Source organism: Trachemys scripta, chromosome 15, assembly GCF_013100865.1.
Source record: "Trachemys scripta elegans isolate TJP31775 chromosome 15, CAS_Tse_1.0, whole genome shotgun sequence".
Classification (NCBI taxonomy): Eukaryota; Metazoa; Chordata; order Testudines; family Emydidae; genus Trachemys; species Trachemys scripta.
Window position 1 is genome coordinate 19,641,409 of NC_048312.1, and position 24,699 is coordinate 19,666,107.

General features: G+C 37.6%; 1 protein-coding gene across 8 annotated transcripts in view; it reads left to right on the forward strand.

Annotated features, from left to right (window-relative positions):
- CABIN1 (calcineurin binding protein 1) overlaps positions 1-24,699 on the forward strand; it is a 236,290-nt gene that overhangs the window by 3,254 nt on the left and 208,337 nt on the right. For 6 of the 8 annotated variants that reach the window (XR_004648280.1, XM_034791361.1, XM_034791366.1 and 3 more), the window contains 15 exons: positions 1,183-1,235; positions 1,791-1,883; positions 3,155-3,268; positions 3,462-3,596; positions 5,804-5,984; positions 8,519-8,648; positions 10,617-10,766; positions 11,874-12,166; positions 14,235-14,403; positions 16,736-16,872; positions 17,326-17,543; positions 20,243-20,321; positions 20,589-20,776; positions 22,853-23,002; positions 24,126-24,320. Coding sequence is in view for 7 of the 8 variants with exons in the window: in XM_034791361.1 (XP_034647252.1) it covers positions 1,233-1,235; positions 1,791-1,883; positions 3,155-3,268; positions 3,462-3,596; positions 5,804-5,984; positions 8,519-8,648; positions 10,617-10,766; positions 11,874-12,166; positions 14,235-14,403; positions 16,736-16,872; positions 17,326-17,543; positions 20,243-20,321; positions 20,589-20,776; positions 22,853-23,002; positions 24,126-24,320 (2,235 nt within the window). In the remaining variant the exon portion in view is untranslated. The remainder of the gene's footprint in view (positions 1-1,182; positions 1,236-1,790; positions 1,884-3,154; positions 3,269-3,461; positions 3,597-5,803; positions 5,985-8,518; positions 8,649-10,616; positions 10,767-11,873; positions 12,167-14,234; positions 14,404-16,735; positions 16,873-17,325; positions 17,544-20,242; positions 20,322-20,588; positions 20,777-22,852; positions 23,003-24,125; positions 24,321-24,699) is intronic. The other 2 variants (XM_034791363.1, XM_034791367.1) reach the window with 1 other exon arrangement.

A 24,699-nucleotide genomic window follows, 5' to 3' on the forward strand; every position in this document is an offset into this window, starting at 1 on the left:
AATTTAAAATAAAATGTACAAATTCCTTTCACGTTCTTTTGCCATTACTTGCATCATACTTCAAGAAATTAATAGAATGAAAATTATAGGTTTAATTTAAATGAAAAATCACTGGTTTTAAAGGTGAATACCAGTTTTCAAATTTTCTATCAATGTTAAAATTGCTAGGGATATTAACCTTGCTCCTTTCAAAATGGAGAAGTATTTATCATAGAAGTTTAGCTTCTTTTTGTTGCTGAATATTTACTTGAGACCTCTATGGGTATGCAGCTCTAAAGTCCTGCTTTTGCAAGAGGGATGACAGGGACACTGTGTTGTCATTGGCCCACCTACATTCTGTATAGGGTACTGCTACATGCACTAGTTCAGCTTCATAAAAGTTAGCAGCAGTAGCTGGGAGCCCTAGTGTAGAGGGCTTGCCAGCTTGTTTTGAGTAATAGGTCAATTGGATGCGCTCTGAAGCAAGCCATGATGGCTACCTCCTCTGACAGTCAGCCCCAGGACAACTTTTTTCTTGATTTCTGTCTTGTTCCACAGACTCTTGTGGGAAGGGCATTGGGATCTAGCCCCAGAAATGCATCTGTGAACAGGGATTCTGGCCTTGTGCTGCTGATACAGGGACAGGAAGTCAGTCCTCTTCTCAGAGCAGGGCTTTTTCCATAATTTAAAAAAAATGACAAGGTGCAGGTAGACTATAGCAATGCACCACAAGGAGGCAGAGTTGAGGCTACACAGGCAACTTTATCTTTGTCATTTTCTGACATTTAAGTGATTAATGTGGCAGTCTTAACATTCATTTAATGTAATATTTTTGTATGTTCTCAAGAATATCATTTATTTATTTACTAAATGTATTTAATACATTTAGTACACATAAATCTACAGCTGACTAATGTACCATAGTTATAAGTACATTGCAAATATTAATTATTTTATAGTGTTTAAAGGCTTAAAAGCAAAAAGAAAATGAGGAACAATTGAATTTCCTTTCATCTTAATTATTTTAGAACTTTATTTACAATTTTTTTAAAGATTATTATGGTCAATTCTTGTTTATTTTGTAAGGTGCTATGATGCTTGCAAAAATTTCCAATTAAATTGTTAAATAATGATGCTATGTTTTTAATAATAAATGCTTTCCATTTATAGTACATATAATTCTAATCCCTGTTTGCTCTTCAGACCTATTTGTGACTGGCCCTCCACCTGACTCTAGTGGGAGAATCTTGAACATGGTAAGGTGGCAGTCTAGCACAAGCTGCTTATCAGACATCTTGGTGGTATGGCTCTGTGAGAGAGCAGCAAATTCTTGGTGCCACATGTTGCTTGAATCCTTTCATGTGTGTGATGTGAGAAACCAAAAACAATTTTCCATATTTCCTTATCCCAAGACTTAGCCAGTCTCTGTGGAGTGTTAATTGGCACAGCTAGAACATTGCATTTTCAGTAATTATCCTTGTAGTGATTGGTAAATTAAGGAGCGTCACTGTAATCCATATGTCCATTCTACTGGCCCCATGATTCCTAGGGATGGTTTAAATTTCCTCCCCTGTCATTAAAGGAGCTTCCTTTGTCTTGCTTGTCATATTCTGCAGTTAGTGGTGGATAAAGTAACCATTATATACTGAAGTAGTAATAATTTCTTACATTTGCAGTGCTAACCCGGGTTTTATTGTGAGATTTTCAACTAGAGAGAGAAATTATAAAAATTCTGGTGGCAAGGGTGAGAAGAGGAACTGAGCCAGATATGAATTTCATGTATGTAACTGTTTCTTGATTCTCTTTCTTAGATCCGAATTGCAGCATTGAATGCCAGCTCCACAATTGAGGATGAGCATGAAGGTACCTTCAAAAGTCACAAAACACAGACAAAGGAGGCTCAAGTAAGTAAAACAATTTTAATAATGTGGAAAATTGACAATGAATCTCTTCTGATATGTTCTAATTTCCCGACATTGGGTCTGTTCTCTTGTAATTTTTGGTTCTAGGGGGAAGAGCTACATTAATATTCTCATCTCCTAAACTCGGCCCTTAGCATACCATGACTCTACTTTTTATGTTGTGATTTTTAATTATGAGATAGGCACCTAGTCCTAGAGCACTGAATGGGCATCTCTAGTTGTACTTTAATAAACTGAAGAAATACATTTATTTTTCTGTAGCTGAGAGATGGCCATTGCTTCCCCTTCTCCTCCAAAGTTACTTTAATGATTAACTTCTCATGGCGATTGGAGTGCCTGTCTCAGTTCTTAGGCTCCTGTCATATAATAAAGACTGTGCAGATGCAGGAGGCTTCCCACATGGAACTCATTGTAGGATCAATGAATTATTTAGCTAAGATTATTGATAAATCATCATATTTATCAGATAGAAATAGTTAAAAGAAAAGAACATGTATTTATTGTTAAAACCTTAGATTTTACGGCTTCACTTAGGCCTTGTTCATACTGTGTATGAAACCATTCTAGCAGCTACCATATTTAAGTAGAGCTGTTGCTAGCAACAACTGAATTAATTTTCCTGACCAGTGTAGACTGGGTTTTTTCTATTGTAAAACTATGCTGAATACTAACCACTCTGACAGGTAGCTTTTAGTATGGTTTTATAACTAAAAATATTTTACAAACTGCAAAAGGAAGTGGTGATAGAATTCTAATAATAACAACTGCGCTTAGCCTGGTTACAACTATTGGTCCCAATTCAGAAAAGTCTACCTATTCAGAGAGGGTGCTTTATTGTTCATATTAATAAAGAAACATACTTATTCCATTGAAGCCAATGGGACTTAAGTATGTGCTTAAAGTTAAGCATGTGCATGAGTGCTTTCCTGAATAGGAATTGACAGAAATGATTTCCTGAATAATGGCCATGGTATGCATGTCGTTTTAAGGCTCTATTAAACACACCTTTTTTTTCCCCCCAGCAAATTGCTTTTGACTTCCACATATTTTCTTAAAATCTCTAATTGTATTGCAGTGATTCTCCTTGGTTGTTCTAATATTTTATTCTTTTATTTCTGAAGACTATTAAATAAAAAGTTAAGAGAAAAATCAGTAGAGCCAAATCCATTATTTAAATCTGCTCCTATTTAAGTGTTACTTCTGCATAGGAGTTGTAATTATTACATTGTTAATTTTGTTATTTTGACCCACAGGAAGCAGAAGCTTTTGCTCTGTATCACAAAGCTTTGGACCTTCAGAAACATGACCGATTTGAAGAGTCTGCCAAAGCTTACCATGAGCTGCTTGAGATTCGTCTTCTGCGAGAGGTCAGTGAAATTTAGAGAGTCAAAGTGAAAGATAGCCACATCTTTATTGCATTTTGTGTCACTCCATTGTGTCTTGGCCATGGATGACTCAAAAATGTAATGTTGGTTGTCAGTTGGCTGGTTATTTGCTGCTGTTTATCACAAGTCTAATTCCTGATGTCAAGGGTACAATTGTTTTGTTTATAATTTTCAGGCAGTTCTCTCTGGTGATGAGAAAGAAGGGTTAAAACATCCAGGCTTGATGTTAAAATATTCCACCTATAAAAATCTAGCACAATTGGCAGCACAGCGAGATGACCTGGAGACAGCCATGGAGTTCTACTTAGAGGTACAGTACAGTCTGAGTACAATATGAGACACTCAATATTTACTAGTCTTGATGAAGTAGATGTGTGAGACCCTCACCGTATTTTGTATAAATTATTTGCATTAGGGCTGTCAAGTGATTAAAAAGATTAAGCACACGATTAAACAATAATAGAATACCATTTATTTAAATTTTTTGGATGTTTTCTACATTTTCAAATATATTGATTTCAGTTACAACACAGAATACAAAGTGTAGAGTGCTCACTTTATATTTATTTCTGATTACAAATACTTGTACTGTAAAAAACCCCAAAAGAAATATTATTTTTAATTCACCTAATACAAGTACTGTAGTGCAATCTCTTTGTCATGAAAGTTGAACTTACAAATGTAGAATTATGTGCAAAAAATAACTGCATTCAAAAATAAAACAATGTAAAACTTTAGAGCCTACAAGTCCACTAAGTCCTATTTCTTGTTCTGCCTATCACTCAGACAAACAAGTTTGCTTACATTTGTGGGAGATAACGCTGCCCACTTCTTGTTCACGTCACTTGAAAGTGAGAACAGACGTTCGCATGGCACTGTTGTAGCCAGCGTCACAAGATATTTACATTCCAGATGCGCTAAAGATTCATATGTCCTTTCATGCTTCAACCACTATTCCAGAGGACATGCGTCCATGCTCATGATAGGTTCTACTCGATAACAATCCAAAGCAGTGCAGACTGATGCATGTTCATTTTCATCCTCTGAGTCAGTTACCACCAGCAGAAGGTTGATTTTCTTTTTTGATGGTTCGGGTTCTGTAGTTTCCGCATCGGAGTGTTGCTCTTTTAAGACTTGTGAAAGCAGGTTCCACACCTCTTCCCTGTCAAATTTTGGAAGGCACTTCAGATTCTTAAACCTTGAGATGAGTGCTGTAGCTATCTTTAGAAATCTCAGATTTGTATCTTCTTTGTGTTTTGTCACATCTGCTGTGAAAGTGTTCTTAAAAGGAACAACATGTGCTGGGTCATCATCCGAGACTACTATAACGTGAGTATATAAGGCAGAATGTGGGTAAAACAGAGCAGGGGACGTAAAATTCTCCCCCACGGAGTTAAGTCACAAATTTAATTAACACATTATTTTTTTAACGAGCAGCATCAGCATGGAAGCATGTCCTCTGGGATGGTGGCCGAAGCAGGAAGGGGCATATGAATGTTTAGCATATCTGTCACATAAATGCCTTGCAGTGCCAGCTACAAAAGTGCTATGCAAATGCCTGTTTTCACTTTCAGATGACATTGTAAATAAGAAGTGGGCAGCAGCATCTCCCATAAGGGTACGTCTATACTTACCTCTGGGTTCGGCGGCTGGCAATCGATCTTCTGGGTTTGATTTATCGTGTCTTGTCTAGACGCAATAAATCGATCCCGGAAGTGCTCGCCGTCGACACCGGTACTCCTGCTCCGCGAGAGGAGTACGCGGAGTCGACAGGGGAGCCTGCCTGCCGCGTGTGGACCCACGGTAAGTTCGAACTAAGGTACTTCGACTTCAGCTACGTTATTCATGTAGCTGAAGTTGCGTATCTTAGTTCGAAGTGGGGGGTTAGTGTGGACCAGGCCATAATGTAAGCAAACTTGTTTGTCTTAGCGTCTGACTGAACAAGAAGTAGGACTGAGTGGATTTGTAGGCGCTAAAGTTTTGCATTGTTTTGTTCTTGAGTGCAGTCATGTAACAAAAAAAATTCACTTTCACGATAAAGAGATTGCACTACAGTACTTGTATGAGGTGAACTGAAAAATCCTGTTTCTTTTATCATTTTTACAGTGCAAATATTTGTAATAAAAATAATATAAAGTGAGCAGTGTACACTTTTTATTCTGTGTTGTAATAGAAATCAATATATTTGAAAATATAGAAAAACATCCAAAAATATTTAATAAATTTTAATTGGTATTCTGTTTAACAGTGCAATTAAAACTGTGCTTAATCGCAAATAATTTTTTTGAGCTAATCGCGTGAATTAATTGTGATTAATTGACAGCCCTAATTTGCATGTATTGTGTGTATGTTTAGGTAATAAATATGGTATTACTTGCTCACCATTTTAGTCCCAAAGAACAATAGTGTTCCATCATAAACCTCAGCTCCAGCAAATACAAACTATATAAGGCAATGTGTACAGACACACATGCATATGTTGACATGTGTATATGGTGTGATATTTATGTTTTCTAGGCTGTAATGTTAGACTCTACTGATGTCAACCTATGGTATAAAATTGGTCGTGTAGCAATAAGACTAATCCGTATGCCACTGGCACGTCATGCTTTTGAAGAAGGACTCAGATGTAATCCTGATCACTGGCCTTGTTTAGATAACCTCATCACAGTCTTGTACACGCTCAGTGACTATACAAGTAAGTACAGCTAGATTTGTATAATTTTTCTTAAAATGTATAATTAATTCAAGTAAAAATCAATATGATCAGAACAGTACAGTGATTCAGTCTTACAGACACAATATCTTAAACATGCAATGTATTGAAATGTAATATGTAAATTTTTCATGGTAAAGTATAGTGATCTGTAACTGCTTTTAATTACAGTAAAAACCCCTGTCTGCTGTATTTATTTATTGAAAACCATCATTGTGCTCAGTATTTTTATTCAGTTCTTTTCTCTTTTAGAATTCCTACAACTTTTTAAAATAATTATATGTTACAAGGGATCCCAAACAGAACACACAAACGATGGGCAAGGAAACAAAAGTTCCAACCATGGATATTGAGTTGAAATGCATTTCTCCCCTGGCCGCCCGAAGGATTTGCTTTTCTGTAGAATGTTTGAGGTGGACTATAAACAAGATCCTTTGAGGGGGAAATATTTTGATTTCAGTATCCCTGGTTGGATCCATGAGTCTGGATTCAATTACAATTTCACAAAAATAGCATTTAAATAGTTTATTAAATAAAATTACCTTAAATATGGGGATACATTAAAAAAGTTTTTATCAGAAATGTTTTGCATTTAAAACCAACTGATTTATTAAACAAAGGAAGTATTATCTGCAGTTTGGTCACTAGGTTCCTTCAAGATATTAGAAATAGGAGATCTCATTCTCTCACACTTAGGTTTTATTCATAGAGTGGAAGAGGAAAACAAGCCTTTACTGGCTTTTCAACTCCCAACTGGTTTCTTACCATTGCATGACCTAGTCATTGAACTGAACTAGTTAAATAAACTGAGGTGAAGAAAATATTCGCTCTGCACCACAGCGTTTTCACTCTATAGGTAGAACTGTAGTACAACAGGATTCTCTATAAGCCGGTTCCATTGTAATTAATGAACAGTGTGTGGTAGTTATTTAACTATTAAGGACCAGGTAATGCACTCCATGGAAAAATACATGTAAGGAAGTTAAGTGTTGTAGCTTGTGGAGTTTCTGAGATACCTTGTCAGTAGACAGGGTTTCTGGGGCCACAAAGGGAGCAGGGGACAAGGCCCAGCACCTGTGTAAATGTCTGAAGATCTGTGAGGAAATTCCACAGAGGACAAGGGATCCATACTGCTTCCTGGGCTGCTCCCCTTTTCCCCACAGCTCAGCTTCCCCAGGAGCTGCACCATACCGCGCTATCCACCTAATGAGAAGATAATGTGGAACGGGTTTGTGCAAAAGTTCCAGCTGATAAAGTCACCGTTAATTTCTGCTGGAATTTTAGCAAGGGATGATGCTGTTGAGAGCAGCTATCCTTCGCCATGCTTCCCTCCAGAAGGTCACACAACTCCAAAAAACCTGTGGAGTCCCAACTACATGCTGTTCCTGAGGAAAGTTCTCTGTGGTCTGGGAAGTGGGAAGATGTAGCATTAATTCCTCTCTTCTGCAATTTTAGTCCATAAGGACAGTATATTCACTTCTTCTATCCCCTCTGAACCATGCAGCAAGAGAGAGATGTCCCTGCACCAGTCTGAAGTTATGAATGTCACTCTTAAACTCTGCTTAAGCAGATAAAAGGATGAAACAGCAAACATTTCAATGAAGTTCTTTTTTAATCCATACTTTTTTTTTTCTGATGGGAGGATATTTGTCTCTGTGCAGAAGGACATTTATTTCTGTGGGTAATAATCTATTCTCCTTTGCCCCACAACATTTAAAAAATATCTGTAGGATTTAGAGTGGAAGTATCATCTGGAGCTGTGATCTATTATACATCAGAGCCGCTGCAAGAAGCTTCCCTGTAGACCTCTCTCTCACTCTCATGCATGTTCTTTGTCTTTGTTGTCATTTCTAGCAAGTTACCTCCAGGGTTTGAGTATAAAACTACAATATAGTTCATAGCCTGGCATGGTTAATTATGCAGCTGTTAATATAATTGGCTCTCAACTTTTAAATTCAGATTTTATGCAGTAGATGAACCAATACAAATGAAGGCTAATAGGTGGCTCCAAGGTAAATTAGAGATGTAGGGCCTGATCCCGTAGGCCTTCCTCATGAAAATAGTCTTAATGGAATTACTCCGGTGAGTAAGGAATGCAGGATATGGCCTTTCCTGCTGTAATGCAATTTGTAATACAGCAATCATGATAAATGCTGAGGAATGGTGTAAAAACACTAAAGGATTCCTGTTTTTCAGAAATAGGGGATTTGAAACCAAAATCTGATGATAAATGACTTTAAGCTGTTTAGCAAAGTTGTAGATTTGTTTTTAGAGGCTAAAACTTGAGAATGTGGGGTTATGATTAGTATGCCCAGGTAAATTATTTAAATTGTATTTCTATGTGTTTAACCATTTGCAGAGAGAATTACAATCCAATGATTGTAGAAATGTTTCATGTCCAGTTGGAGATTTTAACAATCTTGTTAGTAGTTTATATTTATCTCAGAAGTGGGAACTTTTGAATGATTCATAGTGTCAAATTGCCCATAATTTTTATTTCTGTTTCCCTCTACTAGCATGTTTGTATTTTATCTGCAAAGCTCTGGAGAAAGACTGCCAATACAGCAAAGGACTGGTACTGAAGGAGAAGATTTTTGAGGAGCAACCTTGCCTCAGGAAAGACTCATTAAGGATGTTCCTTAAATGGTGAATCTCATTCTTAGTCATCCTATAGTTCTTGCATTAGAATTTTAGGATAGGAGTAGTTCAGAAAGGCTAGTGAGGTTCAACCCTTAAAACCAGGGGTTGGTAACCTTTCAGAAGTGGTGTGCCGAGTCTTCATTTATTCACTCTAATTTAAGGTTTTGTGTGCCAGTAATACATTTTAATGTTTTTAGGAGGTCTCTTTCTATAAGTCTATAATATATAACTAAACTATTGTTGTATGTAAAGCAAATAAGGTTTTTAAAATGTTTAAGAAGCTTCATTTAAAATTAAATTAAAATGCAGAGCCCCCCGGACCAGTGGCCAGGACCCTGGCAGTGTGAGTGCCACTGAAAATCAGCTTGTGTGCCGCCTTCAGCACGCGTGCCATAGGTTGCCTACCCCTCCTTTAAACTAATATAATTGTACCATGTAGTCTTTGTCTTCTAAATGAACCTTATTGCATTGACTTCGGTGAGAATTGTATATGGTTATTAGTTTTGTAAGCTTCTGTGGTATCTGAGATGCAAGAATCCTGTAAGATTATGTGAGCCTTTGAGTTATTTATATATATTCTGAAAACTATGTTATTGCAACATTATGGTTGAGATATGTTACTTTGTTTATATTATGATAATGCCTAGAAGCCCCAATGAAGTTTGGGGTCCCATTGTGCTAAGCATTGTACAAACCTATAGTTAGAGACTTCTCCCTTCCTTGAAGATTTTATAATCTAAAAGGTGGGAGAAACAGTGACACAGAGAATTGAAGTGATTTACCCAAAATCACCAGCAGCTCAGTAGCAGAGCCAGGTCTCCTGACTCCCCATCTAACACTCTGTTCATCAACAAAACTCAAGAAACTCAAAATTAGGATTTTAATTAAACTGTAACTCAGTCCCATTGTGCATCTGTAATACTTTGTTCCTGCGCATGTAGATAACATCAGTGCCTTAATATGTGTATGCTTTGTGGATGAATTAAAGTGGGATGTGAGTCTTGGTGCATACCTGTTGATTCTTTGGTCAGGCATTCAAATAGTTTTTCACATTGTGGGCACCGTACTCTACATAGCCTGCAACTCTTGAAACATGAAGTGTGGGGAACCATCTGAAGGGACCCAGATGTATCGTTGGCTTTCTACAGTATCCTGAGAGAGTCATTTTAAAATTTTATTTTTTAGAGCATAGCAAACTCTTGAGTGCTCAGCAGCTGAGCATGTGAAACGTGATTTGAAAGTTAATTTTTTGTGGACATATAGTTACAGACTCAAATAATCCTAGGTAGTTAAGGTGTAGTGTGTGCTGGGAAAGATCAGAAAGGCTGCCAAACCTACCTGGGCTCCTGATGCCTCTTATGGTAGAAGTTTAGTGTAGGGATGGCTTGCTAGCTTGCAAGGAAGGAGCTAGTGAATTTTAGAGGAAGGGTGATCTTGTTTTTTGACTTGGGTCAGATAAACAAAATAAGGGCCTCTGACCTAGACTTTTGGTCGGTTAGTTACTTAGGCAATGATTTAGCAAAGCTTTAAGCACATAAATTCAGCAAAGCATTTAATGATCATTTTCCCCCTCACTGTCTGATATCTCAAAAACAATGGAATAGATATTTTTCAAGCTCTCAAAAAATTCACTTCTGGACTGAAAACCTTCAAGAGAATTTTCAACTCCAGATGTTATTTTTGCTGAAACATTGAGTTGTTCAAAATGGGACCATGGAACAAAAGGAGCTTCTCAGCCATAACGATAGCATTGCTGTAACGTATTTCACTGTTTTCCTATTCATCTCTCACTTTTTAGAACGTGAAAGAGGAGAATCTGCTTCAAAACATCTAATTTTAGAATGAACTGTGAACAAATGTATATGTGATTACTGTTTTTGTACCCTACATTAGAGGAGAATCTTAAGTTAATCTCTATTTGATATTAAAAAAATAAAACTACCTATGTTGTCTTCCTTTCTCACCACCTCTCAGTGACATGTCAATCCATGATGTGAATGTGAGTGCAGCGGAAACAAGAGCAATCATAGATGAAGCATTGGAGCTACGTAGAAAGAGGCAGGCTCTAATGGTGCGAGAGAGAGAACCAGATCTTAAGCTTGTCCAGCCAATTCCCTTTTTCACGTAAGTCATCACTGTCTCTGTTTCAGAGTCATGGCCAGGGTTCATTGGAATCTCTTCAGCATGTATTTTTTCTCATTATATATATTAATTTTTTTAAAGTTTCAGTAATCTGTAAGGAGTCTGGCTCTGTTCATGTTTCCAGATTAAAGTTGATACATACCAATTAAAACATGCTGAAACAAAACTGTGGTATGAACCAGGAACAAATAGCTAAATTCAGGATATCTTCACAACAGAAATTTTTTGAAATTTTTCTGCGTTAATTGGTTTGTATCTGAACTTTAAAGCTTTTTTTTAATTTGTTTTTAATATTTTTACCATTTGGATCATGGAGATTTATAAACAAATGTTAAATGTCTACAAAAATGTTCTATTGTGCATTTGGATAGTCTAGGAATCCTGTTAGAGTATATTGCTCTGTTTTAAATACGTGTGTTAAAGACTTCTGTGATCTTCTTATTTAGGGCCTGATTCTGCCACCCTTATTTGCCCTGAATAATTTCCTCTGTAAGTAGTCCAATTTCAGAGCAAGTTACTACTAATTGTATAAAAGGCTGACAGAATCTTGCCCTTACCCATTGAATATAATGCTAGACCTGAAAATGGTTCATATTAAACTGGGATAATGTTTTTGGTTTTGAGGTGCAATGAATGCTTTCTCTGGGTGCGAAGCATATCATGAGCTCCATTTCCTTTCTATTATACTTAATTCTCCTTCCCAACAGTGGCTTTAATTGCTGTGATAATGTTGGTCCTGCTCTGTAGTTTAACAGTATGTTCCAAATAGGAAGCAAGAGCCATGAAACATTTGCTCCTGAACTGAACTCTCGAGGGGACAGGGTACCAAAAATAATATTCTCAGCTTTTCTAGTTGTATAACAGATTTTGACTCCACGAGGAATCTATTCCTCTTACACTGATAAAATCACTTTTGGTACCCTCAGTAATTCTAACCTTCTATAGCAGAACATCTTTATTATAATTCCGACATCCTGCAGCAAAGGGTTTTTTAACTGTAATACAGAAGATTATGTGGCAAAAGCTAATGAATAAATGGATAAATTAAGCGTTAATAAGGTCGTGTTGTGATTGTGTTTTTACATGCAGATGGAAGTGTCTAGGAGAAAGTTTACTTGCTATGTATCATCACCTGACAACCTGTGAGCCTCCTCGACCGAGCCTGGGGAAGAGAATTGACCTCTCAGAGTACCAAGACCCAGTCCAGCACTTGATTCTTTCTCCTACCTCTACTCCTGTCAGTGTTATCCAGCCCAATCCTGTCAGCACTAATCCAGTGGTTACAATGAGTGACCCAGTATTAACTTACACTCCAATGACACCCAATTTTTCCAGTCATAATGAGAATTTACTGGAATCAGTAATGCCTATAGGTGAGCAAGGTACTTTAGTCTATAATTCCAGATAACACTGTTGTCTTTGCAGACATAAACGAGACTGGAAAATGTCAGTTGTCTTTAGAAATGTGTGTTTTCTAAACTGTCTTATAGCTGATCCAGTGCATTTTCAATGTACATGTATTCCAAGTCAGAAAAAGAAAAGTTCAGTCATATAAAGCTGTGATAATCTGTAAAACAATTACTTTAAAAAAGGGAAAGCTGTCTAAATGATCTAGGGCAGGGGTCGGCAACCTTTCAGAAGTGGTGTGCCAAGTCTTTATTTGTTCACTCTAATTTAAGGTTTCGCATGCCAGTAATATATTTTAACGTTTTTAGAAGGTCTCTTTCTATAAATCTCTAATCCAGGGGTTGGCAACGTTTGGCACGCGGCTCGCCAGGGTAAGCACCCTGGCGGGCCGGGCCAGTTTTATTTACCTGCTGACGCGGCAGGTTCGGCCAATCGCGGCCCCTACTGGCCGCGGTTCGCCGTCCCGGGCCAATGGGGGCGGCGAGAAGCCGGAGCCAGCACATCCCTCGCCCGCGCCGCTTCTCGCCGCCCCCATTGGCCCGGGACGGCGAACCGCGGCCAGTAGGGGCCGCGATTGGCCGAACCTGCCGCGTCAGCAGGTAAATAAAACTGGCCCGGCCCGCCAGGGTGCTTACCCTGGCGAGCTGCGTGCTGAATGTTGCCGACCCCTGCTCTAATCTATAACTAAACTATTGTTGTATGTAAAGTAAATAAGGTTTTTAAAATATTTAAGAAGCTTCATTTAAAATTAAATTAAAATGCAGAGCCGCCCGGACCAGTGGCCAGGACCCGGGCAGTGTGAGAGCCACTGAAAATCAGCTTGTGTCCCCCCCTTCGGCATGCGTGCCATAGGTTGCCTACCCCTGATCTAGGAGGTACTGGTTAATTATTAGCCCTGAGTTCTATCCATAATTGATTTTCTATAGCACTCATCACTGTAGTATCTAATCCCTTCTATTCTTGACTGTGCTGCTGCTCTCGTGCCTCAGTTTCCCCATTTGTAATATAAGGGTAATAATGCCTGGGTGATATGTGGCTTAATTTGTTAATATTTGTAAAGCACCTTGAGGCTGTCAGATGGAAGGAGCCATAAAAAGACAAAATATTATTACTATTAAATAAGATCAGCTGCTTGGCCTGTTAAGTACATATGGAAGCAGAGAATTAATTTGTTTGCATGATGATATTCATATTCTCAGATGTTCTAAGGCATATACTGTGTAGGGAGGGGTGTGTGTGGGGGTGTCTATAGTTATTGTTCACAAGACTACCAGTCCTTGGTTGATGTTTATGAGAATTTACAGATGTTAGAGCTCTAGGCAGAGTTTTCCTTAAAAGCCACAAAATTGTACTGAAAATTAGAAGATTTAAAAGAAAGTATATTAAAAAAACCCAAGTTTTCAACCAGTCTGCTTCTTAGTTCTGACCAGTATTTACATGCATACAAAATGTCATGAATATCAAACTTAATTTACTTTGTATTAAAATTAAAAGAAAAATTAGAATTTGAGCTATGCATTTCTTAATTAAGAGATGCAATTATTTTTGCACATTGTAATAGAATGAGTAGATTTGTGTAAAAATAGTAAAATCGTAATGCTTGTTATTATCAGGGCAGTCCCCAGGTTCCCCATTATGTTTGGTCCTGTAGAAATACAGTGTAGGATTCTCTATCTGCCTTGACTCAAGTCACTACTGTGACTCTTCCTGTATATGATATTAGCTAATTTTTTATGGTAACTGTTCTGTGAAACAAAATGTGATTTAGGCCTAACTGTAGTTTGATCAGTGATAAACATGATTCTGTTTAAGTGGGCTACAAGGCCAACATCAAACCAGAGTTCTGTGTAAATGATCCTGTTCCCATTTAAGTTAATAGGAATTTTGCCATTGTCTTCAGTAGGAACAGAATTGAGTCCTTGATGTTGCCATAGAATAAAGCAAATTTAAAATATTTTTCATAAATCACCATGATATTAAGCAACATTATCCATCGTGTGTTTGGCAATTTGAGTTTTGAAAACGTTTGATTCTGTTTTCTAGGTGACACAACTGTTAGTGATAAATCCAAGAAAGGGGTGAAACGGAGGAGAATTACAGAAGATAGTGGTGAAACTGCAAAAAGGCGGTCTGCTAGAGTACGAAATACCAAGTGTAAAAAGGAGGAGAAAGTTGACTTTCAAGAACTGTTGGTAAAGTTCCTTCCTTCAAGGTATAGCAGACCTTCACTTGTGATGAGAGTTGTTGGCATTATGTGAGGACCACAGGCTTTTTTGTTGACCTGCTGGTTATCCACCCAAATCCTCAGAGGTACTGGACTTGTGTTGCTTATTGAATGAAAGAAATGTGACTCGGTATCTTTTTATAAATGTATTAAAACTATTAAAAATAAAACAACCTTAAAATCAATAAAGCAACAAGTTAATCTCAATAGTGGATTGAATTAAATCATCAATTTAGTTAAATCATCAGATTAGTACAAAAAATAACCAATTCTTATACATTCTGAGGAGGTGGCTATACCATTTGGTTAGAAGTCACAGCTAAAGAGTTTGACAAAAGTCCATTAGTTCTCTCATTTGAATGGTTAAGTGTCTTAATATAGAAACCGAATTATTGTCTAATGTCTGGAGTACAACCTCAGATCCAATTATCAAACGTTTCCTCCTTAAATTTCAGTCTTGTGTGCTGGCTAACCTTTACCCCTTCCCCTCCCACCCCCCAAAAATGAGACAGATTATAAAAATACAGACTGCTCCAGAACAAGAGAAGTTGGATAAGTAGTCAACTTTGACCAGAAATGACAGATGACAATCTCAAATCTCTTAAGACTTCGAAACATAGAACACACTCTAATGGGTAACTTTTATGAGACAATATTGAGGACTGTTTATCTGAGACACTTTTCTTTCAGGTGCCTTCCTTGCTTGGGTGTTATGGGTGCTCTCACACACATGCATGCACACAGCTGCACTTTTCATTTCCACATCCTAAAAATAAAAAGTCTAAATTGTCTGGGTCATCTGCCAGCTACTAAGAACAAAAGACAAAAACAGAAAAAGGAAAAATAAGGTATTAAGGTAATGGAATTTGCAAACTCCTTCAGCTCTCACAGTCTTCTGGGCACTCTGAGTAGGAGCTGGAACTGCAGTTAAGAAATTAAACGTTGATGTTCTGCTGGCAAAGTGCTTCTCACTAGTGGGCCTCCTCCAGGGTAGGACTGGCCTGATTATTGATGTCATGAATTCTTCTCCCCAAGTTGTTTAGTCTTGAGAATTCTGGAACATCAATCTTTCCTCTGGTGTCTTGGGACCCAGAAGATGAGGCTTCCTGGCCTTATCCTTGTAGTTTGTAAACTTTACTCTGTCTTGCAGTGCCTCCCTCAAGGTCTTCGAACAAGTCATGTGCGAGGCCTGCCTTGCAGCCGTGCATCTTGGTCCAATCAGTTTCAAATGAGGTCATCTTGAGCCTCAGTTTTAGGAAAAGTTCTGTTTAGATCAGCAACTTTAAAAATATTTAGTGTTTTACATATTACACAGACGAAGTCTATGACCCCCAAAAATATATTAAAAAAAAATCTGGATGATACCACTTTTGAGGAAGTTGTCATGGTCTTATCATGGTAAAAGGGTATTGAGATGACATTGTCATTAGTTTACAAAAATTTCAACACAAAATTCCTGTAAAAATAGCTTTTTGGAAGGGATGCTCCTCAACAACCAGTCACTCAACATTGATTCATGTGCAAAATTAAAAATAAGTTCAAATTTATGATCAGTTTCATCACATCTATTTCTTATTCTTGAAGCAAGGCAATTAGAATATTTTCCTATTTCAGAACTGGGTTTTTATAAGTCAAACAGCTTGTCTTCTGGAATGTGTCCCTTGACAGAGAAAAATAACTTGAAAGTAAAAAAATACTTTTTTTTTTTTAAAGTTTATGTAAGGTATTCTCATATAGGTTATTTTGCTCACTGTTTTCTAGAGAAGAAGCAGAAGCATATCATGAACTTTTTTGCATAGTTAAGAAGTGGATACGATTTACACCACATTGGGACCCCAGTATCATTGTCAACAAATCAGATCAGCATTTCTCATTAAATCAGAAGGCATATTTTGTTTTTACATTGATTACTGATTTGAATGAGATGATTTAAAAAACAAAGATCCTTCTGAAAGGAAAATATTAAGTTGCATTGCTAAAAGGGTTCGGATCTGCTAGTACTTAAAATAACAGTGCTGATAATACTGTTTTTTGAAAAACAATTCCAAATGTAGTGGAGTAGTCTTGTCAGTTTCTGATGCTTATTTGGTGGGATTTGCTCTTTTCTGTAGGCTGTTTCTTTCCATTTTTAGGTATAGCATGTTTGAGGTTTTTTTCCTCTGATGAAGTCTGGGAATAAATTTAAATTTCTAATGATGAACTCCAACTAGGGTACTTTCATTGTGAAAATATACATAACACCTACACCTGGCAAGCTATTTGTTATTGAAAGTAATATTCAAACTCTCACAAATACTGTCTTTTACCCCTTTTCACCCAGGCTGAGGAAACTGGATCCAGAGGAAGAGGATGATCCTTTCAATAACTACGAGGTGCAATCAGAGATCAAACAAGAGAATTTCCAGCATATTGGACCACACAGACTGTCATTTGACTCTACAACGTTCATGGAATCTGGTAGGGACTTCAGCATATCCATTTTTCTACTGGTTTTCTTTTTCCCCTTATGTCTGCATTTTTACTCCCACTTCTTCTGTTTTCTTTCTTTTTGTGCACAAAAGAATCTATTCTTTTAAAGGGTTTATTTTAATAGATCAATTGACTGAGCTTCACTGTATTCATAAATTATTTTTGTTTTCATTGGGCTGCTTATTTGTGTGTGATCTGTGTTGTGTGCATGATCTCCTTTAACCATTTTAGTATAGTCACTTTATTCTGCATAAATTCAAGGCTATTCCTGCAAAAGGAGAACCACTGTGTCATAAAGGTGTTATGGGTGTTCTTTATGTAAGATGTGTGCTAAATGTCACAAAGCATTAAAAGTATTATTCTTAGAAGTGAGGCAAGGAATTAAATGTGGTTAGTTTCAACAAACAGGTCTCATATACTTTGTGCTCATCTGCTTTCCAGAGAAGCAAGATGTTCATGAATTCCTATTGGATAACCTGAACAATGGTGGCATCCTAGAACTGATGATGAGATATCTGAAAGTAATCAGCCAGAAGTTCCTGGTGAAGTGGCCACCTGGCTTGTCTGAGGTGGTCCTTAGTATCTACAATAGCTGGAGAAAGCATAGTAGTAATTTGCCCAACCCGTTACTGAGGGATTGTAGCAACCAGCACATCAAGGTAAGGAAACGCTCTATTTTTTGAGCTGCTTAATTTTCCCTATCCACCGTATATTGCTGTGTGTGTCTTGAATGTGGCTAACCTCAGTGTGGCAACTCAAGCTCAAGTTGTCCCTCTCATGATCTATGCCTGGGATATTCTTTGCTCTAGCTCTAACTTCAGTCAAAAAACAACTTGAGTGCACTGCAGCTGTTGTTTCTGTCACTAAACTGCTATGTCTTACAGTATTTACACATACTTTGATCTTTCACTCTGTGTCTGGAGCTGCCTCCTGCATCTCAAATGGCGTGCACACAGAGCTTTGTGTCCTGCCTTTAAGGGCTGAGTTGAGGCTGCACCATTCATGGAGCATTTCTTGTGGTCTGTGCAGCATTGTTGTTTGGCTCAAAATGTTTGTGGTTTAGATGCCATACCAAGGTTTCAAGTACAGTAAAAGCTTTTTTAACCAGCATGCTGGAGGAATGGGCGGGTGTCGGTAAATTAAAAATGCTGGTTAACTCAGAGGGAGGGGTTTGGAGTGTGGGAAGGTGTGTGGGGCAGGGGCGTGGGAGGGTGTTTGAGTCCAGGAGGGGGCTTGGAGCAGGGGGTTGAGGCATGGGAGGGAACTCGGGGTGCCCGATGGGGATGGATGGGGTGCTTACCTCTGGCAGTTCCCTGCAAGCGACTCCCCATCCCTTCTGCTCCTGGCGGAGGCGCAGCCAGGCCGCTCTGCAAGCAGGCACGCTGCCCCTTGCGGCTTTCCCGGCCAATGGGCTGGGAGCTGCAGAGTCAGCGCTCAGGGAAGGGTGACGGAGGCAGCATGCCTGCAAAGCCGCCTGCTGCGACTCCGCCAGCAACAGCAGGGACAGGGAGCTGCTTGTGGGAAGCTGCCGGAGGTGAGTGCCCCCCCCCATTCAGCCCCCCAAGCCTCTTCCACGCCCCAACTCCCTACCCCAAGTCCCCTCCAGGACCCAAACTCCCTCCCAGAGCATACCCCGCAGCCCCTCCCATGCCCCAGCCCCCTGCCAGCCCCTCACCAACCGCACTATAAACCATACTTTCAGTGCAGCTAAGAAATGCTAGTTTATAGAGTTTGCAGCTCGGTGAAATGCCGGATAAAAGAGCTTTTACTGTACATGGGTTTTAGGAAAATCCCTGTTTTAAATAGAACGTATAAAAGGTATAGTGACTTAATTAATGGCAAATTGTTGAGCTTGTTTTTAAAAAGATAATTACATCCCATAGTGAAAGTACAATGAAAAACTTTTATTTCCTTTTCCAAATACAGGTATATAAATTTCACAAATACAAAATGGAAAAACAAAAATTATACATTAAATTGGAACCCAAAATGGGCCTGGCTTACATGAATGCACACATTTTAGGTTAAATACTGTATGTGGTAATAGTAAAAGCAAAATGCTATATTCTTTGTCCACTGGCTGCTGTCTATATTACTGTGTTTTTAAGACATTAGCAAGAAGGATCAGACCTGTAGCTGAAAAGTTCTGACTTTGAGTATTCATGGTAACTGCACTCCCAAATAATTTCCTCTTTTGCTATTTCTCACATTTCAGCTTTTCCATCACCAGCGTATTTAATGCTGTGCAAAATAAAATTGAGCTTTGAAAATAATAATATCTTGGTGGTTTAAAAAAGTAGTGTTGCTGTATAGATATAACATACTCTAAACAATCTACACTAGCATGTTATATCTATTGCTATATATATTACCGTTTGATTTGCTTGTATGAGACTGCTTGATCTTTATTGCTTATATATTAAATTAAAAAATCAAAATTACTACATATAATATTATGGATTAGATTTTACACAAATAAATATTAGGAAATTCGGGAGTTCTGATTAACATATATTGCTTCTGAATCTTTCCATTTAACTTTGATTATAAATTGATTTCCAAGATGCCCTTTTGTTTTTGAGTTTATTTGGGATAGAAGATGATGCCTTTGGATGTAACAAATGCCCAGAGATTTTAGGGTACAGAGATTTTTGAACCCATGTCAGGAGCTTTCACCCTCTCCAGATGGAGCTGCAGTTACAACCCTGGTTACTGTGGAAAAAAATATAAAAATAATTTTCTCTTTAATCCACACAACCACGTCTGTAAGAGCTGTAACAGAACATCCAGTGTTACCAGGAACAACTCATATCCAGTTTTTTTTTGTTTTTTGTTTTTTTAAAATCCACCTGTCTTTCTGCAGAAAGCATTAATGAGCTGGCAAAACTAGCATATGTGCTCGATCTCCTTGATTTCTACAACTTCTTCAGTATTCATCTCAGCCTTTTGATGTGTTTTTTTTCAGATGTTCTAACATAAAGTATTAATGATGAAGCAATTTAAAATGGTTATATTTTAGATTGAGGATGCTGCTCTTTTTCAAGACTGGGCCAACTGTTCCCTTCTTATCTTCTTCCCCACTAGATCGTCTTATCTTTTCTTAAATAGATTTTTTTCCATTCCTCTTTCTAGTTGTAAAAGGCCAGGGGGGGTCTCTTTAATCCTACTGAGCATCATAGAAAGAGGGCAACCTCCTTTCCTTAGACAGAAGAAAGCCACAATGGCTGTAGCTTGGAAATGGAAATCACAAAAGAGGATTAATTAGAAAGCTTCCTTTCAAGTGAATTGTTAACTTCTTTTTACTTTCCAAACAAGGTTCTTTATATTCTTCCCTGATCTCTTCATACCTTCCCTGTAGGATATGATGCTGATGAGCCTTTCTTGCATGGAACTACAACTTGACCAATGGTTGCTGACCAAAGGGAAGAGCTCTACAGGTGAGAATTGTTTTTTCTCTGCTAGGCTATTCTTACAATGTAAATTAAACTTGTAAGAAATGTTGTGAATCATTTATTAAAATACTGAGCTGTTACTTCTCCAGACGTAGGTCTGAGCAATGGATGTGTACAACAGTTCTTTATTATTATTTTTTTTATTAGTGTTTGTGTTAGAAGGGTGAGCTGAGTGTTGCAGCTGCTGCACATGGAATTGTTTGCATAGGGAGAATGTGATTTTATGCTAAACTGTAATAAATTAATTTACAGTTTCCCCTCGAAATTGCCCTTCTGCCACTGTGAACGGAAAGTTTGGTCCTGATTTCCCAGGATCCCATTTTCTGGGGGACTTGTTGCAGCTCTCATTTGCATCCTCCCAGCGAGATCTATTTGAGGAAGGCTGGCTGGAGTTTGTGGCTCGAGTGTATTGGCTGAAGGCTCGCTTTCTAGCACTGCAGGTTTGTTTTCTTTTTGAGTTCAATGAATAGAATTTTTCACAGTTAGCATATTTTTTTTTAAACAAATGGACTTTAGAATTGCTATATGCAGTTGAAGTGGTGGGTCTGGTAAGTCATCAACGCACCATACCCACCACTTCAGGAATATCTTGACTGAGCTCTAATTTGAAGATAAAGTAGAGGTTACATTTGTCTGTTTTATTTAAAAGCAGCAAAGAGTCCTGTGGCACCTTATAGACTAACAGACGTATGGGAACATGAGCTTTCGTGGGTGAATACCCACTTCTTTGGATGCATGCATACGTCTGTTAGTCTATAAGGTGCCACAGGACCCTTTGCTGCTTTTACAGATCCAGACTAACATGGCTACCCCTTTGATACTGTTTTATTTAGTTCATTAAATGTCCCTATGAACATTCAGTAATTAGATAGATGCGAAGGATCTGGCTGTAATACTAATGCATTGTACCAGCATTCAGTCATTTTGGTACATACATGTGTTTAAAGTAGTTTGTCTTTGGTCCCCAGAAATAAATTTTGACTGGAGTTATAATGAGCAGCCGCAGTACGCAAATTCACTAGCAGACTGAAGCCTGGATTGTAGCTCCTAGAATCTGTAATAGAAGCCGAAATAGAATGTCCAAAATGCAACTGTGCATCGAGTCAACATTTATATGTTGTGATTGATGGAGCTTGAGCATTCTTTTGACAATTATTCATTTCATGTACAGATTTTCAAGCAATTTGTTCTAGACTGATTGCTCAAGTAAACAGTCTCCAGAAAAGTTATTTATTGGATTCCAGACTACTTCATTATTTTATTTCAAGCATCAGTTTCTTAAGGCAGCAAAGAAAATGTTTACAGATTGTCTGTACTTAATTCTAAACTGTTGAGAAGAAAAATGTGGGTTTGACTAATCAAACTTTAATCTTCAATTGATAAAGTACAATATCAGTTGATTTCATATACACCCACTGAGTAATTCATTTCCCTTTTTATTTTCATATTTCAAAATCCTTCTTTAAGAAATCCATCTAATGAAAAACTGGATTGTTCCATAGAAAAATTAGTGGGGACAGAACCTCCTTCTCATTTATAAACTATGTTTAATCATGTTATACATCTAAAGTAGAGACTCCTTGATAAGTCATTTTATTTTCACTCAAAAATAAAATTTCTTTAAGTTAAAAAGATCTTCTAATTCCCTTTCCAGGTGAAGACAATTCAAAATCAACTGTCACTGCACAGTCCCAGTAATGAAGAAACATGTAGACTAGACTAGACTAATACTTTTTGCTCTATTTCACTGAAAGATAAAATTTTTATGACACACATGTAACTCCTCTGTTTCACAACAGATCTAGATATTGCAATTTAAAAAACAAAGATGGAAGTAGAAGGATAATCTGAAACATAAATATACATTTGGAATCAGAGCCAACTCCACTTAAACTGAATGCAGGTTGTCCAGTCAAAATGGATTGATCATCTTTATTAAACAAACTGTCGTATGGCTAGTGCTGTATCTCTTTAGCTTTAGTGAGTTATATTTTCTCCCTCTACAGCCTCTCTTCCTGTCCTGATCCCTCCCTTTTAGGAAAACTCAAATCTGTTTAAGATGGACAAAGTGGGTTCCTCACAGTTTTAGTTTATCTTAACCAGCTGGCTGTATATCTCGGTAATGTTACCCAAATGTATGGTTCTGGTCAGCACAAAAGGAAGACTTACTTCTGGATTTAATCTGCCTCCCTTCACTTTCAGAAAAAGAGAATGTTAGTCAATTTATACAAATACATTTTCTTGCTATGTAACTTGAATACCTAGGTGTCAGATTTCCTCCCCTTCTCCGCCCTCCCCTCCCCCCCAATGGTGATGAAGATAACTGGTAGAATAGACTGTTAAGCTGTTTATTGGTAATGACTCTTTTGGTTGATATTTTGATTAGTAAAATACCCTCTCAAATTTGCCTATTTCTCACTGACAGTGTACTCACAGAGTTAGTGATTCAACATTGCCTAGCTGCTTTTGAAGAATCTCAGGTAGCATTGTGTGATTTCTTCTAACTGTTTCCACAGGGTGACATGGAGCAGGCATTGGAGAATTATGATATCTGCACCGAAATGCTGCAGAGTTCCACTGCAGTCCAAGCCAAAGCTGGCAATGAACACAGCATCGTGATCCGATTACCTAACCTCCATGTTGATTCTGTTGTTTCTCTAGAAGAGGTAGGGATCAGTTTTTGTTTGGGTTTTTCTGTTTCTAGGTTCATCCAAAATTGAGGATTCCAGTCAACGTAATGTGTTTTTGAGACATTTCTAAAGAAGAGCTAAGTCTTGTGAGAAACTAGAGATTTTATATGTGTGCGCCATTTTCTTATGCACAATCCATTTTCTTTTGGGCTGATAATGTGATACTTCTGGAGAGAATCTGAGATAGAGATGCTAAGGGACAAGTTCCTATGCTCCTTAGAGGCATTTATTCCCTTTGGGGATAAAAAGCATGTTTTATGATTTAAAACAAAACAAACTAGTGTGGCTTCTATATCAGCAGTGCTCAGAAACAGTGCCGTAGTTGCAAGACTCATCTCAAAATTACTAGCACTTGCCCTGATGGAAAAGTAGCATGTACAACATCGGTAGCAACTGTCTTAGAGTGAAGAATATTTTCACAAACCAGGATAAAACTAACAATGACTGTGTTTTATAGTTAATTGATTTGAAAACCATCCTTCCCTTTTTCAGTTAAATGCTTTCTTTGTCTATTACTGGTCCCTGCACAATTCAGTCTGCTTAATAAATAGAGTGAAAAAGATTGCTATCAGGATGCTGCGTACATAGCTATTAGTCATTAGACTAGAGCTTTGTTTTAGAGGGTTTCTTGTGCTTTAATGTCACTGTTGTTCAAATGAACTCTTGCCTTCAGCAGTCAGAATTTTCCAGTAAAACATGCAAATGAATTCATAAATAAAAAATTAGACATGGTTATTATTTTTCTGTTACTGCTTATAGGGGAGGTCTTCAAACGCAAGCAATGCCATCTCAATTCTAAAGGCTTTCTTTCCCATGATCGCTCTTTCTCATAGTTCATCAGAAAAATGTGAGATTTTCAAATGTATGGCTTAGATACAAAAAAACAATAGTATTAATTAAAAAAAAAATTAAATACAAGTTGGGGTAAGTGATAATGGGGTGGAAGCTTGTCTACTTTCTTCCTTGTCGTTTCTCTTCCTTACAGTGCTGTAAACTTTACACATCCTACAGCTATAGCTTTGTTGTTCATAAGAAAAGTCAGTCATTTGCACATGAAGGTGAAATGTAGGTTGGATTGCACCATCTGTGACTTTTGCAGATTGACAAGAACCTAAAGTCTCTGGAGAGATGCCAGTCTTTGGAGGAGATCCAGCGACTGTATGAGGCAGGGGATTACAAGGCAGTGGTGCATCTGCTTCGCCCAACCTTGTGCTTCAGTGGATATGGTAGAGCTAAACATCTGGAATTTGTTATATCTATACCAGAGAGACCAACACAGTTACTTCTGTTGCAGGTTTGTTATGTTTCTTTAAAAAGTTATCTTTAGTGAGGGTTTGAAAGCCCTGCATCTGCTTTATTTCCAAGAGCAACATAAAGATTTGGAGGGTTAGCATTAATGATGAATTGTGTTGACTTCATTTAAGAAGCAAAACATGGGGCCAGATCCGCAGGTGAAGTAAATTGGCAAAGTTCTGTTGAAGCTTAAACTCATAGTCTAAGCTCTCTGATCAATAAATGCAAGAGAGTGTGTGTGTATATATATATATATATATATATATATATATATATATATATATATATATATATATATATACACACTCTTTTTTTTTTTTTTTTTTCTTTTCATGTTTTTTTTTATTTTTTTGTTTTTTTGTGTTTTTTTTTTTTTTTAT